Here is a 19152-nt window from a genome sequence, read left to right as displayed (position 1 = left end):
ATTCACCGAGTAGGTCTGTGGTTGAACCGCTCACCTCCTGCAGAAATGTCTGTTTCTTACGCACAAATATAGCTCAAGGTTCCCACTCTCACAGGATAATTTAGTATGGTAAGGTAAGGTGGTAATCTGTACATCTTGATCATAGCGGGTTTGTGGTACACACTAACTCACGGGTTGTATTTTTGCCATATTTTAACCTCTGAATAAGGCACAGCCAGACGGCACCATGTTTAGAGTGTAAATGATGCTGGAGGCGACGTAAGAAGAAAGTGTGTTAAGTTTTACTTCAAGCAGCCATGTAAACACGATACCTAAACGCACTGTATTTGTCCAACAAGGACACATCCCCACACTTAGCCGGAAATCCGCTAGAGGACCATATAGATTGGGCACCGAGATGTTCGTATAACCGAGACATAACTTTCACATCCTTCACTAACATATAATGCACATCACGTAGAACATTTCACAATATTATCTTTACCGTGATATTTCCGTTGTCCCTCATCGTCGTGAAACTTACCCGTTAAGATGCTCATCATGGTAGTCTTACCAGCCCCGTTATGACCTAGGAGCACCGTGATTTCGCCCTTGAAAAATTTGACGTCAATGCCATTCAATGCTGTATTGCCTCCGAAATTCTATGCAAGCAACAGAAACACATGGTTGATTTTAGCGAGTCCTTCTTTTTGTTTACTTACCTTACGGAGTCCTTTTATCGCGATTACAGCTTCTGCATTCGGGTCTCTTTCAAACCGTGCAGGATCCTGCGGCGCTGTGGGTGTCGTGTCTACGTTATCGACTGTCACCCTGGGATTCCAGTAATTCGGCTGATAAGGTAGAAAGAAGGAGAGAAAAAAAAAGAGCCCATCATGGTACGTATTAGACAAGCGTGACACGTTTCTATTACTCCGTGAAACGTTGACAGAAATGCCAATATTGATATACACTAGCGGGTAACTGTGTGTCAGACAGGAGAGCTAGTCCGAGTGAGTGTGTACGTGGCGAGAGAAGTTATGATAGTACACACAAGAGTGAACGATGCCATGTTTACTGTTGGTTAGCGCTTCTCCACCGGCTACAAGACGAGTGCAAATAATCATGTTATGGCTTATGGGACGCTTCCGGCACAAATTACACGGCAACTTTAAACTTCAGTTGAGCAGTTCAGTTGAGAGTTCAATAAAAACATAACTGCCAGAGACACAAGAAAAAGCTATTTTTTTAAATTAATATGTAATATAAAGTACCCAGAGTAGTAATACCATCGCGAGTCGTACTTCTATGACTGCTCGGATGATAAGGGGCCGTGGTTACCGATCTCACTCCCATTTGTTGCAAAAAGTCTTTAAATTCCCGAGAAACAAAGGGTTGACCATTATCAGTAACAAACGAATCCGGAATGCCGAATCTGCAGAACAGGTTATGTAACTTGTCAATTGTACACTCAGCAGTTGTTTTCTGCATAACAAAAACCTCCGGCCACTTCGAATGGGCGTCTACAATAACGAAAAACATGCGCCCTCTAAAGGGTCCTGCGAAATCCGCGTGAAGTCTTCGCCATGGGGCTGTTGGCCAATACCGAAGCGGGGTTGAAGCGGGGCTCTCGGCGGAGCGTGTTGCACTTGTTGGCACTCAAAAGATGCGGACACTTTTAACGCTATGTCAGAGTTTATGGTAGGCCACCACGCGTTACTTCGGGCTAGCTCTTTGGTTCTGACTATCCCTTGATGGCCGTCATGTAGCTCGTCGAAGACGGCCGCTTGCAACTTCGGCGGTATCACCACCCTCATGCCATACATGATGCAGCCTTCGTGCACAGTCAGTTTATTTCTTCTGTTAAAGTAAGGCTTTAAAACTGGGTCTGTAACAAAGGCTGGCCATCCCAGGAGAATTAGCTCACGGACGCGACGCAACGTCGGGTCGCGGTCCGTCTCCCTAGGCACATCTCTGCTTCTGATGGGCATCGTTTCAAGACGTAATGCGTAAAACATTTCAACATCCGCTTCCTCTGCTGACTCATCGCAGTTTAACGGCAATCTTGACAAGAAATCCGCTTCTACGTTACTTCTTCCTTGCTTGTACTGTAACACGTATGTATATGCGGGAAAAAAAAAACTGCCCATCGTTGTAACCTCGCTGCTGCAATAGCTCGGATGCCAGTCTTCGGTCCAAGTATTGTTTGCAAGGGTTTGTGATCTGTTATTAGTGTGAACTCTCTCCCGTAGAGATAATAGTGATATTTCTTCACGGCGAAGATGAGCGCAAGCTGTTCGCGCTCACGTTGCGAATGTCCTTGTTCCGCCTGCGTAAGAGTTCGTGATGCGTAAGCTACAGGGCGCACTGTTCCGTCCGTTAACGCGTGCGAAAGAACCGCACCCACTCCATAAGCAGACGCGTCAGCCGCCAGTTGCAAGGGTAATCGCGGGTCATAATGCACTAGGACCGGTGCCTGCGTGATGAGCTCCTTAATCTTCTTGAAGGCGTTCTCACATGCTTTATCCCAGCGCCAGCTAACGTCGTCGCACAAAAGTCTGTTTAATGGAAAAGCAATGGTCGCCAGTTGCGGAACGAACTTTCCGTAGTAGTTTACTAGTCCTAGAAGGAATCGTAGCTGATGCTTATCCTTCGGTTCTGGGGCGTCCACAATTGCTTTGACTTTCAGCGGCGAATTGTGTACTCCTTCTGCACTTATCACATGACCCAGATATTGCAGACTGTCTTTGAAAAATTCACACTTCTCACGCTTCACGCGTACACAGTGTTCGTTCAGCCTTTTTAACACTGCTTCAAGATTAGCCAGATGTTCATCTGATGAGGCGCCCGTGACCAAAATGTCAACAAGAAAACACGACACCTTCGGCAAGTCCTTCAATATGTTGTCCATAATGCGCTGAAATATTCCCGGTGCCGACGCTATGCCGAACGGAAGACGGTTCATTTGATAGAGACCCTTGTGCGTACTGAGCGTTAAATATTTCTTTGAATACTCGCACACTTCCACCTGCTGATACGCCCTACCCCTCGCGTAGAAGGTAGATAAGCTTCCTGCTTTTCTGTGTGCGCGTCTTTTGTGGCTGTGCTTTCACTCATGCTGCTGCCGGGTCGAGCGCTCGGTATGAGCAGAATAAAAGTATGTTCTGCTGCTACGCACCGTCTCATGGATTAGACACAACATATTGGCGACGAGCTGGACGTACGACCCACCATATCCGGAAAGAATTCTCAGGGCAGTACAGTAACAACCTCGAGAGATATGGCAACACGCATTGCTCAAGTAGGTTTCCTAGAGTCTTTTGATGAGTCTACTAGTGATTGGACAGCGTATGAAGAAAGACTTCAGTCCTATTTGAATGTCAACCGCATTGAGGATGACCACAAGGTCGACCCCGTCGTTAGTATTATCGGCCCAAAAACATACGCACTTTTGAAGTCTCTCACAAGCCCAGATGCTCCTTCGAAAACGACGTTTAAAGCGATACTGCAGTTACTGCGGGAGCACTACGCCCTGAAGCCTTCTATCATTGGTTAACGAGCGAGATTCCACCGACGTACGCAGCTAGACTGCGAAAGCATTAAGGATTTTGCTGCAGCTTTACGGAAGCTTGCTGAAACTTGTAATTTCGGCGCATTTCTGGATGAGTCCCTGAGGGACAGGTTTGTTTGTGGGCTACAGCGTGTGGAAGGGTCTTATTTACGGAAGACAAGAACCTAACATTTCAGAAGGCAATTGACAAGGCGCAAGCATTAGAAAGCGCGGCCCGTAATGCCACAGCTACGCATGCCAAAGAAGATAGTACGGAAGGACTGCTTAAGATGAAAGAATCTAATCAATCGGGAAAACGGTGTTCAAGGTGCGCATCCACCAAACACTCATCGCAAGCGTGCCCGTTCTCATCGGCAGTCTGTTTCATTGTAAGAAGAAAGGCCATATCTCACGAGCTTGTAGGTTGAGAACGAATACCCACGGCAGAGGCACAGGGAAGCGCACAACAAGGTCAATGCAAACGTTATCGGTGCCACTGCAAGAAGTCAAGGTCGGCGGACGCACGCCGTTGTTTGTTGAAGTGCAAATTAATGGGATACCCTACGAAAGTAGTATATTATCAGCTCAACTGGCCCACAACTCACACAGTGGCCTGGACGCCATTAATGAGCAATTAGAGCAATTTGGGACCCCCACAGTAATTAGGATCATTCAGTGAGTCATTACACTAATTGGGGAGCATCTAAGACGTGTCCAGACCACTGTGAGAGTTGTGGGCCAGTTGAGCTGTAAAAAAATAAAAAATTGGTAGAAAACAAAATAAATAGATAGAAATAGAGTGGAGAGAAACAATTTATTCGAAAATGAACGATGTCGTGGCGAAGAAACCGCTCCGGGGTGACCAGCGGCAGCCATGTTGGTAGTTGGCACCCAGCAGTTGCAGAGATCGACGACAGGTGGCCATTTAGTTGCAAGGCACCACACCAGATGGCGCCACCATCATAGCTCTAGACGAGAAAGACAGAACAAGATACTAGCGGCCAGAGGAGGCACAGTAAGCGGGTTTCGCCGCCGCGATAATAGTATCGCCGCTGGCGTTTCCCGCCAAATTCCGGCTATTTAACTTTCCATTGGCTCCGGTCCCCCACGTGTCCTTTCTCGATCATGATTGACTGAGGCTCATTTAACCGGTGGATTCGCCCGCGTTCGTTTCTCCGAGGCGCCAACCCGTTGGCGTCAAATCACTCGTTGGTCACTGCTAAACACGGCAAACATGCGAGAAAAGAAGCGCGTCAAATCACTCACCTTTTCCCCCGCGGCGACTGCTCATCAGCCAGGCAGAAACTGAGCGAGCGCGGGGAGCGCACGTCTGCTTTCCGCGACAGGCAGAGAGAAACTGACTGAGGCGACGCGCCGCGGCAGCTATGGATGCGCGCGCGCGCTCCTAGCGCCCTCTGCTCCACCCGACTGCGCATGCGCGCGCGCACTCCTAGCGCCCTCAGCGCCGCCCGCGGGTGTTTTCGGTTTCGGCTCTCCGCTGCGCGCGCGCTCCTAGCGGCGACGGGTGGCTGAGTTTTGGTTTCGCTCTCCTTTCTTTGCGCGCGCGCGTTTATCTGTATAAAGGCAGCGCGCACCGCGCTCGCGTCATCAATACGTGAAGATGTTCAGCTACCACTCATTACAAAATTGTTCCCACACCCACGCTTCTTGGGAAGAGGTGGGGAAGGAATGTTTCAGCAGCGAAAGTCCCCGCAACGAGCCCGTCATCACTGCTTTTCGCTACGTGATAGAAATGGTAGGATTTGGCAATATAGGAGAGATCTCGCCGGGCCGCTGCAGGAGATGGTGCGTCGGATCTACGCCCATTACAAGAACGTCTGCATAACAGTTCCGGACGGACCCCTGGGATTGATGAGCGAATTTGTGAGTCTGGCCAACTCAGAACTACATCGCTGCAGACATCGTGAACCTTCTCGCTCGTGCCATCGCTCATATTAAGCACGCCCTGCGGAAGCAGCGACATTTGCAAGCAGTCTACATCGTCAACTTTGTTACAGATTTATTGAAATACCGCTTGGTTATCGACATGCAATGCATTAAACAGTCCGAATAACTTTGACGAGCGTGTTTTCTTTCACTGAAACATCTTTATTGAATAAAAACAAAGGAGTTGGACAACAGATGCCTGCACTCCCCCTAACTTCTCTGATCTCACGAACAGAATCAGATGATCAGACGTGCCAGAAAAGAGGAATCTTCATCATGCCGACGTCATTGCGCGGGTCACGGTACCAGCACGATGACGGTATGGTCATTCTTTTCGTACACCCATTCCGCTACCATGCGAGAGAGAGAGAGAAGCATATCTCGACTACAACGTTTATTTTCGATTATACACGTGTGCACGAAGGCCTTGCTCTTTGTTCCACTGTCACTCGATCCCTGACGATGACGCTCTCGGGCTCTCTTCCGGGTTTTCCGATGCTGCACAAAGAAAGAGTACTATCATAATTCTGTACGCGTCAAATCGTCATCACAGCCTACCGTATTCGCAGCTTCCGTAAGGGAAGGAATGTACGGCATCCACGAGATAGCGCTTGTCGTCGTAGGGGACCAAGCTGTTCTTGAGTCTCGAAATGGTGTACATTGTTTGCTTTATACTCTGGACGGTGCACTGCTTCTGAGAGAACGTCTTTTCATTGAACAGAGAATCTCGGTACACTTCGTGCAATAAATGTTTCCTCACCACGTCTTTCTTAACTCCTTTCGCTCTCGCGATCTGTTTGTGTGACCCAGCCAAGAGAATGCTGTACATTTTCGCTCGTATGGCTACGTCTTCCTGGATAACACCACCTCCCGGTTCGCATGCTCGTCGTTGAAAAGCGGGTGGTCCGGTGGATAGGAGGACAGATCTAGCTCACTCTCAATTTTCATCAGCTGCTGTTCAAGGCTTTCACACGTGAGAGAGAAAATTATGCTGTCCGTATCGCTATAGATCAATTGCACTGGACACGTCAAGCGAGAAAAGAGACTCGTAGATGAAACTGTACATTCGTACTTTGGATATTTCTAGAATGGCAAAGCCCACGTAAAGGGGGTGCGTGCAATTATGCGTCGCTGTTTCATCTCGTATAAGATGCACTTGTCACTCAGAATGAGAAAATGCTGGCAGTCGACGGAGCTAGCTTTTCGGAGCGCGGTTTCTTTGTCGTAGGCTAGGGCATAGTTTTTCATGCGTCTCACATTTTGTATCGTCTGACCGAATGTACTGTTCGACATGGTTTTGTACAGAAGTCGCTCGAATTTCGTGTACGCAGCATTCCTCAACGCGACGTTCCTCTGCACGAAGGTTCGCAAAAAGTTGTCTTGCCGGAACGAGATGATGCTGTGAACACGTTTTATTTTCATGCCCAACGTCATGTACAGTGCGAGCAATGCATAATGAACGACGTAGCGTTCTTTGTCGTAACACGTCAGCAAGAGTTTTTTTGTGGGAGGGGTGTTCAGCGCCAACGCATCTTTCAAGTGCTGCTGGTAGGGGGACAGTTCGTTCTCGTCCACGCACCTGTGTCCGGGTGCCAGGGGAAAATCCCTGGTGAGCGCGTGCAGTTCTTCGGGATACGACAAGTCTACTACGTAGACGTAACCCACTTCCGAATCGTGAGGAATGTTGAGAAAATCGATCTCGCTCCACCTCGAAGGATCGACCCATTCAAAAGCACCTGTCGGGAGATAGAAAGTCATCGCGTACGGGTACAAACTGTTGACGTCGAGATACTGGATCAAAGTCTTTTCTTTCTGGGAGTCGTAATCGTCGCACCCCTCGTGATTAGCCCGACAGTATCTGTGGAAGCTGTTACAAATGCCTCCCCTGATTCCCTTCTCGATCGTTTCGTACATCTCTTGGTCGCTTATGAGCTCGAGTTTGACATTGGTGAGCTTCAGAGCGCTACTCCACGCGTAACTGGCGAGGGACACGGTGCGTAAGATATCTATCCCATCCGTCTCTAGCGCAATCTTTCTGAAATACAGCACGATGTCGCACAGCTCACAGGTGTCGAGCGTGACGTGGAGACGCGTGTAATCTCCTAGGTCCTTACATTCGAACAATTCGAAAATCTCGAGGGCGTACTGAGAGTCCTCGTCCGTGATCTCTTGGTCGTTCAGGTCACTTTTGAAAGCTTCCTTTGGCGGTAGTGCGGGCAAATTGTAGGTTTCGAAACTGTCGACGAAGGTGTACGGGTAAATTCCCTTCCTGAGAAGGCGACGGAAACGTTCACCAAACATTTGACGGGTGCAATGAAACGCACTCTCGCCACTGCTGGAGAGGAGCGTTTCTACCAGGTTAGACAACGAGAGGTTGAAAAACTGCGTGGTATCACGGAAATGGAGCTCGCCAATATTGAAGCCTCGTATTTTTTCTGTGGTAGACGCTAAAAGCCACGGTTCTCACATATTTAGAACGTGCATGTGGTGGAGAAGGGAGCTCAAGTCGTATTGCAGGTTGTGCATGCAGACGACGAGTTCTTTGGTGTTACGACACGTAAGGTTACACGTATCACACGGCGTCGCAACAAAATTCGAAGAACCGGGGTCTACGAAACGGGTGTGGTCGTGATGCGACACCTTCCGCATATGTCGATTAAATTCGCACCCGCAAAATTCGCAGTGCGTCGTGCACTCGTGTCTAACAAGGTCTACCACACTTATGACCAACGGTGAGGGAAGACGGTTCAGCCTATCCATTTGTTCGCTAAATCCCTTCAGTGCAAGCAAGCGTTTTTCTGCCGCGGTCCCAAATAGCCATCTACGTCCATTATTTTCCCATCACAACTTCTCACTAGCACGATGCTATACGAGCTCATCCTGTGCACACTCGAGGCGTCCTTAACGAGTGCATCCTTTTCCAGTATGCTTTCCGTGTCCAATACCGCGAAATAAGGGTAGGGATGCATGTACTGTATCTTGGTGAAGGAGACGCTCTCCCCCGCTTTTGGCATTTCGAGAATTACTTCGTTTACGTCTCGACACAGACGTTCGTGCTGCTCCAACGCCCCTCTCGTCCTATAACCGCTCGTGCATTTCTCGCAATAAAAATAGTCACCTCGCCCCATGAAAGTGCTAAATTTTCTGATTTCATAGAAATGCTCCCTAACCTCGAGGAGATGGATCCTGATAGACCGTGCAGGGAATCCGCCCGGTAGATATGAGTAGTATAGAGCCGTTACGCACAACGACATCCGTTTTCTAATCCAGTTCCAGGAATTTCTAATCCACAACCCATTTCTAATCCAGGTCAAGCCAGGTCTAATCCAGGCTCCACCACTTCATGGTGATCCATCCTATTTCTATGTGATTGGCTACCCTTCATTGCCACATTTGCTCACTCGCTCATAGACACCAAAATTATCTATTCTATTTAATTCTAAGTTGGCTCATAGGCTTCCAAATCGCTCTTTTTTCGAATCCATTTCAAGGAATTTCTAATCCACCACCCAATTCTAATCCAGGTCAAGCCACTTCTAAGTCCTCTGGTTGGTTGGTCAGAGCTCCACCCCTTCATCCATCTAATTTCTATGTGATTGGCTACCACTAATTGCCACAACATCTGCTCACTCGCTCGTAGACACCAAAATGATCTTTCTATTCAATTCTAAGTCTGCTCATAGGCTTCCAAATCGCTCACCTGTCTATTGGTCCGGGGGTGGTCACTTCCATTCATTTCTAAAACCTAGTGATTGGCCTATTGGCTGCCTCTCATACATGCTCGATAGACTCATTTGTCATTTCCACTCTCTAGTTACTCGGTCACACTCTTTCAACTGCATATTGCTTCATAATTTCAACCGCAGCATAGACAACCGCTCATTGATCAATTCCATTCATTTCTGGGCCAGCTCACAGGCCCCCCAAATTGCATATTGGCTTGGGATGCTTTCTAGTTAAGCCAGGACAACGCTTCAGAACAGTAGGAACACAAAAACATGGTTTTCAATGTTTATTGACTACATCATGGCAGTCTGAGAGAGATTGTAGTTCTCTCTGGGGCATGCCATACATCTCCACTAACATCCATGGCGTTTTTCGCATAAGTACCATGTGGATCACCCAGGCATTCGTCCTTCTCCATCCACGGCTCAGTCCCAGACCGCACGCGAGAACAGCATGTCACAGAAGTATCAGTGCTCTTCCTGCATATCTTCTGGAGCGAAAAAAGAATGTTATGAGCTTCACTATTTACATCATCCATTTAAACTTACCATATTCACAGCTTCCGTAAGGGTATGATTCGATGTCATTGCAGAGATATCGCTTGTCGTCATATGCCATCAGACTTCTTTTGACATTTCTGATGGTGTACATGCACTGTTTCTTTCCAACTATTGACACTTGCTCATTCGATACGCTCGTGTGATTGAACAAGGTATCGTAGTATGTCTCATGGAGGAGGTGCTTGCGTACAATATTTTTCTTTACCCCTTTACCTCTTGCAATTTGCTTTTCTCCAGCTAGTTTGATAGAGTACATTTTAGCTTTCAAGCATATTACTTCTTCGATAAGTACACTACCAGTTTCGCTTTTGAATGCCCCAAGTCTTCCACGATTCTTTTCACTGTACAGTGGATGATCCCGATCAAAGGAAGACAAATCTAAGTGGTCGTCGGCGATCGCTCGTAACTGATCTTCGTAGTCCTTGCAGAATAGGCCAAGGATTAGAGAATCCGTGTCAGAGTAACAGGTAATCACCGGACAAGTGAGCTTGCTCAGCAAGGTTTGATAGTAGAATGAGTACATAGTTAATTTACTGAGTTCTAAAATTGTAAACCCAATCTGGAGCGGGAAATCGCATCGCACTTTTCTTTTGCGCATTTCGTACATGACACAATCCGGGGACACAATTTCCATCCTCACGCATTCTGCCCGACTCCCGAGGCGACTCGCCGTCTCCTCATCGAAGGCTACTCGAATATCACGCGTGTTAAATTTATTTAAAAGTGTTCTCTCAAAGACTGCATTATTTGAGAGTTTGTAGAAGTTTTTTTCGAATGTCGTGCCCGAGGCAACATGTCTGGCAACATTGTCCTCGATGTAGGGACGCAGGAATGGCGCCTGGCGAAATTTTAGAATTCTGTGAATTTTTGTCACCCTCATGCCTAATCTACAATAGAGTGCGAGCAGCGCGTAATGAACAACGTACTCGACTTTGTCCTTGCACGTAAGCAACAGCTTTTTGCTGTTAGCAGGCTGATACATTAATTCTTCGAGAAGCCCTCGCTGGAATGGCGAGAGTCATTCCTTTGGGACTACTGCCTTCTCGGGAGCCAGGGGGAAGTACCTCGTTAGAGTGTGGATAGATTTTGGATACTCCAAGTCACATATGTACACGTACCCCACATCTGAATCCGTGGGGTGACGCATAAAATCCACGGAGCTAAAATCCTCGACCCATTCGAAATCACCGATGGGGAGGTGCTTTATCATACTAAATCCATAAAGATTGTTGCAATCTATGTATGATATGTACACCTCCTCTTTATCGGGATCATAGCCACTACACAGAGGGTTGTCAGCCTGCAAATGACGCCTGCTCGCCTGACAGAGCCCACCTCTAACGCCTGATTCGATGGTTCTGTACATGTCCTCTTCGGTGATCAATTCCAATTTTGCCTGCGTGTAATTTAGGGCGCATTGCCACGAATAGGATGCCAGAGAAACACAATGAAGCAATTCCAATCCACGCGCACTGTAGCACAGACGTCAGAAGTGCTGCATCACGTCCGCATGTAATATGGCATCCGTTTTCAGGTACAATGCATCATAATCCCTCAAGTTTGAGCACCCAAAATGTTCAAATACGAGCAATGCATACTGGTAGTCCTCCTCACTTATATCCTTCCCCGTGAGATCGTTTCGAAAGAACAATTTTTCTGGCAAGGTCAATTCATCGCTGCAAAATAACTTGACATAGCTGTACGGGAATACACCTTTACGAAGTAAAATTTCGTAGTTCTTTCCAAATACCTGCTTCAAGCATTGGAATGCCTCGGCTCCCCCCATGGATTTGACGGTTTCCACGAGGTCCCCAACGACGAATTTAGGTACTGCATGGTATCTCTGAAGAGGAAGGTACCAATTTCGAACGAACGAATTTTTTCCATGGAGCTGGCCACAATGAAGGGAGGTCGCTTCCACCCGAGAACGTGAAATTCCCGTAACAGTCCAGCCAGATCATAAGACAAATTGTGGACCATGATCGGCAATTTTTCTCTGGTAGTGCACGCGACGTTACAGGGGTTGCACAGTGTCGCGATATAATTTGTCTCACCCGCAGTACAATGCTTCGAATGATCATGATGCCGGACACGAGGTAGGTCTTTCGCGAATTCCCGTTTACAATATGCACAGTGGGTAGCAGCTCTGTGCTTGGCCTGTTGTTCATCGCTCAACACCATTGCAGCGGGGCAGGCGTTCAAGGCAATCATTTCATCACGCATTTCCATGAGCGCCTTCACACACTGCTTTGCCGCATCTTCTCCATGGTGTGTTCTAATGCGCATCACCTTTGAGTCATGGGTACGCACGAGCACAGCACAGAAGCTAGAGGTAATGATCCCGTAATCTCGTAATCTTTAATCTCGTAATCTTTATTTAGTCAGTATTGTAAAATGTACAGAAAGTGGGACTGTGAGGGCAAGCCCTGTAAGTACAGTCCCAGCACAGTTCAAGAACTAACAGCTAAGAGATACAGTTTAGTTGTGACGTTGCATGCCAACACCACTGGGTGCGAGTACGCTCTCAGTGTCCAACGCAACGACATAGCTGTACTGTTGCATGTACTGTATTTTAGTAAACTCTACAAAATTTTTTCCCGGCTCGCAAAATTCCAACAGGATTTCGTTTATGTCCGTGCAAAGGCGTCGTTGTTTCGCCATGCTCTCTTCCTTCACGAAAGAGCGTGTGCAGCGTTCGCATACAAAATGGTTACTTCTTGTTGTCAACAAGCGTTCGAGGGACTTTATTCCAAAAAATGCTCATCAACCTCCAAAAGATGAATTTTCTTTTCGAATTCCAGTTTTGCGGGTCACGACACGTGCACTCCCTGATCGACATAGGCGTAAACATACACGGATATCTCGTTTTGGACTTCAAATTCATCCAGATCAGAGAATGAAACAGGGAAGCGGCTTGGCCACCAGTAATCTGCTGCATTATTTTCACATTTTTTCCACGAATTCCTTTCCTGTAGATGCAGGAGAGCGAGTGTATTGTATTTAAAACATTCACCCGCCTTGCGTGCTGGTACATGAATATTCGTTAACACGTTCCTGCGTTTAGCCAAATTTGTGGGAAGTACCCCCTCGCATCCAAACTTTTTAGTTTTCACAGCGAAAATACACATTTGAACTTTTTGGACGTCGGTGGATACAAACCGACTACCCTCACGCTGGTAATTTTCAATGCGCCCGGTGGACTCCTGAATCACGTCCATCAAAGTATTTGCAATAGCTCCGTCGCTGTGGACTTCGCGAGCAAGCGCCATAAAATGAGCTATGTGTGCGGTTATATCCCCTCGATTTTCTTTCATCATTAGAACGTCAGAACAAATGCAAAATCTAAAGGGTATTCTTTGCGCTCGCAAAATAGCAATTATATTGTGGAGGTGGTTCATTAAATATTGTCGCAAGTCCTCTACTCCCTGATCGTGAACAGATGCCAATAGCACAAACGCTTTGACGGTACCTCGAAATGCGCTATCAGTTTGAAAGAAAGGCAGGAAGGAAATGTCCACATAGGGATGTGATCGCTCGACGTGAGCATGCAATGTGCCAGGTGAAATGTCTGGAGAAGATGGTGAATTCTCTTCCAATGGCTCATCATCACCGATATCATGAGGATCAAAAAAGCAGAACACGCATCTAGGCACTGAAAAAAAAAGAAGCAACACTAAGAAAACGTGCACCACAGAGCGTGGATGAAAAATACTTACTTTTGAAGCGAGCTCCGCACACTCCCGAAGCGATGCGAAGACTGCTGCCTCTTTACACATCCTCCCCACTTATATAGCGGCGACCTCGCTGCATGCCCCAACATGCACGGGTGCGAGGAGTCGTCATAGCCTAAAAATAACTTGCTCTGCATGTTCAAGGTCGCAGCTTGCCCTTGGCTTCACGTAATGCTCCGTCCGCCTACACCATTGCCGCACCTGAGCGCAAAGTTCGCTATCATCACGTGTCATTCCGATATGCAAGTTGCTTCCATGAGCAGGCGCACAACCATCCCCTTTTGTTCACAGTGGCTGTGGAATTTCAATAATATTACTTAAATGAAACAAGTTGCAGTGAAATGCAGATTCATCTGAGACAAGAATTTCTACCCTCAGCGTTAAACCCTCAGATACCATCATTTCTGCTCAAATAGCAAAATAGCTATGACTACAAAAATTAAACACATGCTAACAAACTACCATCAACTGACAAAACACCCATTTCTGCTGTCAGATAATTATTGCATAATGCGACATGCACAGCCGCATCGTCGTAAAGAAACCACAGGACAAGGGTACACAAATTCACTTAAGCGATGAGGGAAAAGGCTTAAGACCTCAGGAATAATCGCATAGTCACCACAAATCGCTACGTGGCTAGCACAAGATAACAACAAGATACTAATGGCGGGTAAAATAGTAACACTGATAAACAAGCCCCAACATGCCATGATGACGTCACAAACCGGGAAAAAAGCACACACGCGCGCACACACAGCAGCTCAGGAATGCACAAGGAGAGGTGCTTTATTGGAATTTCTACTCCTGGCTCAGATTGCTCAAATACCCATAACTGCACGATTAAGCACTGCTTACTTCATCGAGCACCCAACAAAATCTAACAAACAAACAAACAAACAAAAACAAACAAACCCCACTTTCCATGACAGAACACTATTCAGCTTTACCAAATGATTTTCTTCTGCTTTAGCAGTGAAAGAAGAAAAGAGCCATGAAAAATTACACGTACTTTTGCTTGAATAGCTATAACTACAAAAAAAAAGTAAAGAAGAAAAAGCGAAGCACATGCTAATAAATGGAGAAAAAGGCACTCATTTCTGCTATCAGATAATTATTGCATAATGCTACATACACAGTCGCGTTGTCCCTGTGTAAAGAAAGCACAGGACAAGGGTACACAAATCGAATTGGGAAAATCACTTCTACTCACGTAGCATAATACGATATACGCTGATATTTTTTTTTTTACCGGCGAAAATTGCAATAAGAAGCCACTGCTACGCAAGTGCAACAACCCTTATTTTTAAACCAACATTTCATGCAATACCACATAAATGTATCACTCGAGTCACACGAAAAGGCATACACAATGTACTTACTTGTTAAGTGGGGTCACAGTTGCACACACACACACACAACACAGACACAACGAGCGACAGTGAAAAATAAGAAATTACACGCACTTCTGCACGAATAGCAAAGTGTCAAGCATGACAAAACACATTTTCTACCACCAGAAAATTATTAAACAGAATAATACAATATTCGCAAAAACTAAGCTTGTGTGGCAAACAAACAACCTGAGGAACACACCCATTCACATCTGCTTTCTGAATTTGTTATACAGGCGTGAGCGATTAGATAAGAATATAAAGCACGATGCTTGGAGAAAGCATATTTCATGTGTAGCTCAATCTACTCTATTGAAAGTGCGATAAACCTTATTTTTCAAACAAAAAAAAATCACAGTCGGCATAATATACGGCAATATCGGCAATATCACTGAAGTCAAACACATTGAACTTACTTGTCAAGTGGGGTCCCAGTTGCACAAACGCGCACGCACACTCACACATTTTTAGTGCCTCACAACGAGCAAAAACCCAAGGTCTATTCACAGCCACATAAATTCATATTATTCCTCACGTCAAAACGGGGAACACGCATATGCCAATGCGAAACAATAGGCCTTCCCGCCGGATGTAATACGATATCGCCAGTCGACCGTCCCAAAGCAGGAAAGAGAAACAGCATCTCAGGAATGCATGTTGCCTATACATCCAAGAACAGCGTGCAGCAATTATAATACAGAATAGGATTCATTTCTTTGTACTTTTGTTTGCTTGCATATAAATATTTCACAAGAAATATTACAGAGTGTAAAAGGAGAACTGCATTCGCTACACCCTGTAGCTCTTATCATTTTTAAGCAAACCAGTTTTCATGTGTTCATGACTCATTCTCGCCGCGTTAAACACCAACGCGCAACGAAGACTAGGCAATTTTGTATTTATTTTTGTCGTTTCCAGCAGCTCATTACTTTGTGCGAGTCCTCAAAAATTAAAAATTTCTGATCTGCTGCTGTTAAAGCGATAAAACAGTGCGCCTGAACCGCGTCCCCACGCGAGCCGCATGCGGGCCCGTTCACGCAGTTAGGACACGCTTAACGCAATGACGCGCGCTCCGTTATCGTTTCCCCGTGCGGGCACTGATTTTTTTTTTGTTTGAAAAATAAGGTTTATCGCATTTTCAATAGAGTTGATTGAGCTACACATGAAATATGCTTTCTCCAAGCATCGTGCTTTATATTCTTATCGAATCGCTCACGCCTGTATAACAAATTCAGAAAGCAGATGTGAATGGGTGTGTTCCTCAGGTTGTCTGTTTGCCACACAAGCTTAGTTTTTGCGAATATTGTATTATTCTGTTTAATAATTTTCTGGTGGTAGAAAATGTGTCTTGTCATGCTTGACACTTCGCTATTCGTGCAGAAGTGCGTGTAATTTCTTATTTTTCACTGTCGCTCGTTGTGTCTGTGTTGTGTGTGTGTGTGTGTGTGTGTGTGTGCAACTGTGACCCCACTTAACCAGTAAGTACATTGTGTATGCCTTTTCGTGTGACTCGAGTGATACATTTATGTGGTATTGCATGAAATGTTGGTTTAAAACTAAGGGTTGTTGCACTTGCGTAGCAGTGGCTTCTTATTGCAATTTTCGCCCGTAAAAAAAAAATCAGCGTATATCGTATTATGCTACGCGAGTAGAAGTTATTTTCCCAATTCGATTTGTGTACCCTTGTCCTGTGCTTTCTTTACACAGGGACAACGCGACTGTGTATGTAGCATTATGCAATAATTATCTGATAGCAGAAATGAGTGCCTTTTTCTCCATTTATTAGCATGTGCTTCGCTTTTTCTTCTTTACTTTTTTTTTGTAGTTATAGCTATTCAAGCAAAAGTACGTGTAATTTTTCATGGCTCTTTTCTTCTTTCACTGCTAAAGCAGAAGAAAATCATTTGGTAGAGCTGAATAGTGTTCTGTCATGGAAAGTGGGGTTTGTTTGTTTTTGTTTGTTTGTTTGTTAGATTTTGTTGGGTGCTCGATGAAGTAAGCAGTGCTTAATCGTGCAGTTATGGGTATTTGAGCAATCTGAGCCAGGAGTAGAAATTCCAATAAAGCACCTCTCCTTGTGCATTCCTGAGCTGCTGTGTGTGCGCGCGTGTGTGCTTTTTTCCCGGTTTGTGACGTCATCATGGCATGTTGGGGCTTGTTTATCAGTGTTACGATTTTACCCGCCATTAGTATCTTGTTGTTATCTTGTGCTAGCCGCGTAGCGATGTGTGGTGACTCTGCGATTATTCCTGAGGTCTTAAGCCTTTTCCCTCATCGCTTAAGTGAATTTGTGTACCCTTGTCCTGTGGTTTCTTTACGACGATGCGGCTGTGCATGTAGCATTATGGAATAATTATCTGACAGCAGAAATGGGTGTTTTGTCAGTTGATGGTAGTTTGTTAGCATGTGTTTAATTTTTGTAGTCATAGCTATTTTGCTATTTGAGCAGAAATGATGGTATTGAGGGTTTAACGCTGAGGGTAGAAATTCCTGTCTCAGATGAATCTGCATTTCACTGCAACTTGTTTCATTTAAGTAATATTATTGAAATTCCACAGCCACTGTGAACAAAAGGGGATGGTTGTGTGCCTGCTCATGGAAGCAACTTGCATATCGGAATGACACGTGATGATAGCGAACTTTGCGCTCAGGTGCGGCAATTGTGTAGGCGGACGGAGCATTACGTGAAGCCAAGGGCAAGCTGCGACCTTGAACATGCAGAGCAAGTTATTTTTAGGCTATGACGACTCCTCGCACCCGTGCATGTTGGGGCATGCAGCCACGTCGCTATATAAGTGGGGAGGATGTGTAAAGAGGCAGCAGTCTTCGCATCTCTTCGGGAGTGTGCGGAGCTCGCTTCAAAAGTAAGTATTTTTCATCCACGCTCTGTGGTGCACGTTTTCTTAGTGTTGCTTCTTTTTTTTTCAGTGCCTAGATGCGTGTTCTGCTTTTTTGATCCTCATGATATCGGTGATGATGAGCCATTGGAAGAGAATTCACCATCTTCTCCAGACATTTCACCTGGCACATTGCATGCTCACGTCGAGCGATCACATCCCTATGTGGACATTTCCTTCCTGCCTTTCTTTCAAACTGATAGCGCATTTCGAGGTACCGTCAAAGCGTTTGTGCTATTGGCATCTGTTCACGATCAGGGAGTAGAGGACTTGCGACAATATTTAATGAACCACCTCCACAATATAATTGCTATTTTGCGAGCGCAAAGAATACCCTTTAGATTTTGCATATGTTCTGACGTTCTAATGATGAAAGAAAATCGAGGGGATATAACCGCACACATAGCTCATTTTATGGCGCTTGCTCGCGAAGTCCACAGCGACGGAGCTATTGCAAATACTTTGATGGACGTGATTCAGGAGTCCACCGGGCGCATTGAAAATTACCAGCGTGAGGGTAGTCGGTTTGTATCCACCGACGTCCAAAAAGTTCAAATGTGTATTTTCGCTGTGAAAACTAAAAAGTTTGGATGCGAGGGGGGTACTTCCCACAAATTTGGCTAAACGCAGGAACGTTTTAACGAATATCCATTTACCAGCACGCAAGGCGGGTGAATGTTTTAAATACAATACACTCGCTCTCCTGCATCCACAGGAAAGGAATTCGTGGAAAAAATGTGAAAATAATGCAGCAGATTACTGGTGGCCAAGCCGCTTCCCTGTTTCATTCTCTGATCTGGATGAATTTGAAGTCCAAAACGAGATATCCGTGTATGTTTACGCCTATGTCGATCAGGGAGTGCACGTGTCGTGACCCGCAAAACTGGAATTCGAAAAGAAAATTCATCTTTTGGAGGTTGATGAGCATTTTTTGGAATAAAGTCCCTCGAACGCTTGTTGACAACAAGAAGTAACCATTTTGTATGCGAACGCTGCACACGCTCTTTCGTGAAGGAAGAGAGCATGGCGAAACAACGACGCCTTTGCACGGACATAAACGAAATCCTGTTGGAATTTTGCGAGCCGGGAAAAAATTTTGTAGAGTTTACTAAAATACAGTACATGCAACAGTACAGCTATGTCGTTGCGTTGGACACTGAGAGCGTACTCGCACCCAGTGGTGTTGGCATGCAACGTCACAGCTAAACTGTATCTCTTAGCTGTTAGTTCTTGAACTGTGCTGGGACTGTACTACACGGCTTGCCCTCACAGTCCCGCTTTCTGTACATTTTACAATACTGACTAAATAAAGATTACGAGATTAAAGATTACGAGATTACGGGATCATTACCTCTAGCTTCTGTGCTGTGC

General features: G+C 45.8%; 1 protein-coding gene and 1 long non-coding RNA gene across 2 annotated transcripts in view; both read right to left on the bottom strand.

Moving 5' to 3' along the window:
* Window positions 1–19152, bottom strand: part of LOC135389445 (uncharacterized) — a 475452-nt gene that overhangs the window by 223557 nt on the left and 232743 nt on the right. Inside the window, exons 18-19 of the mRNA XM_064619493.1 lie at window positions 702–830; window positions 524–641 (exon numbers count right to left, since the gene is read on the bottom strand). Coding sequence (XP_064475563.1) covers window positions 524–641; window positions 702–830 — 247 coding nt within the window. The remainder of the gene's footprint in view (window positions 1–523; window positions 642–701; window positions 831–19152) is intronic.
* On the bottom strand, window positions 12925–15392 carry LOC135387045 (uncharacterized). The gene is made up of 3 exons (XR_010420808.1): window positions 15301–15392; window positions 13476–13691; window positions 12925–13411 (listed from the first exon to the last, which is right to left on the bottom strand). It is a non-coding gene; the product is annotated as an uncharacterized LOC135387045 (long non-coding RNA).

This window comes from Ornithodoros turicata, chromosome 3, assembly GCF_037126465.1.
Source record: "Ornithodoros turicata isolate Travis chromosome 3, ASM3712646v1, whole genome shotgun sequence".
Taxonomy (NCBI): Eukaryota; Metazoa; Arthropoda; class Arachnida; order Ixodida; family Argasidae; genus Ornithodoros; species Ornithodoros turicata.
The sequence above is the reverse complement of the archived record's forward strand: the minus strand, read 5'-3'. Positions and strand labels throughout refer to the sequence as shown.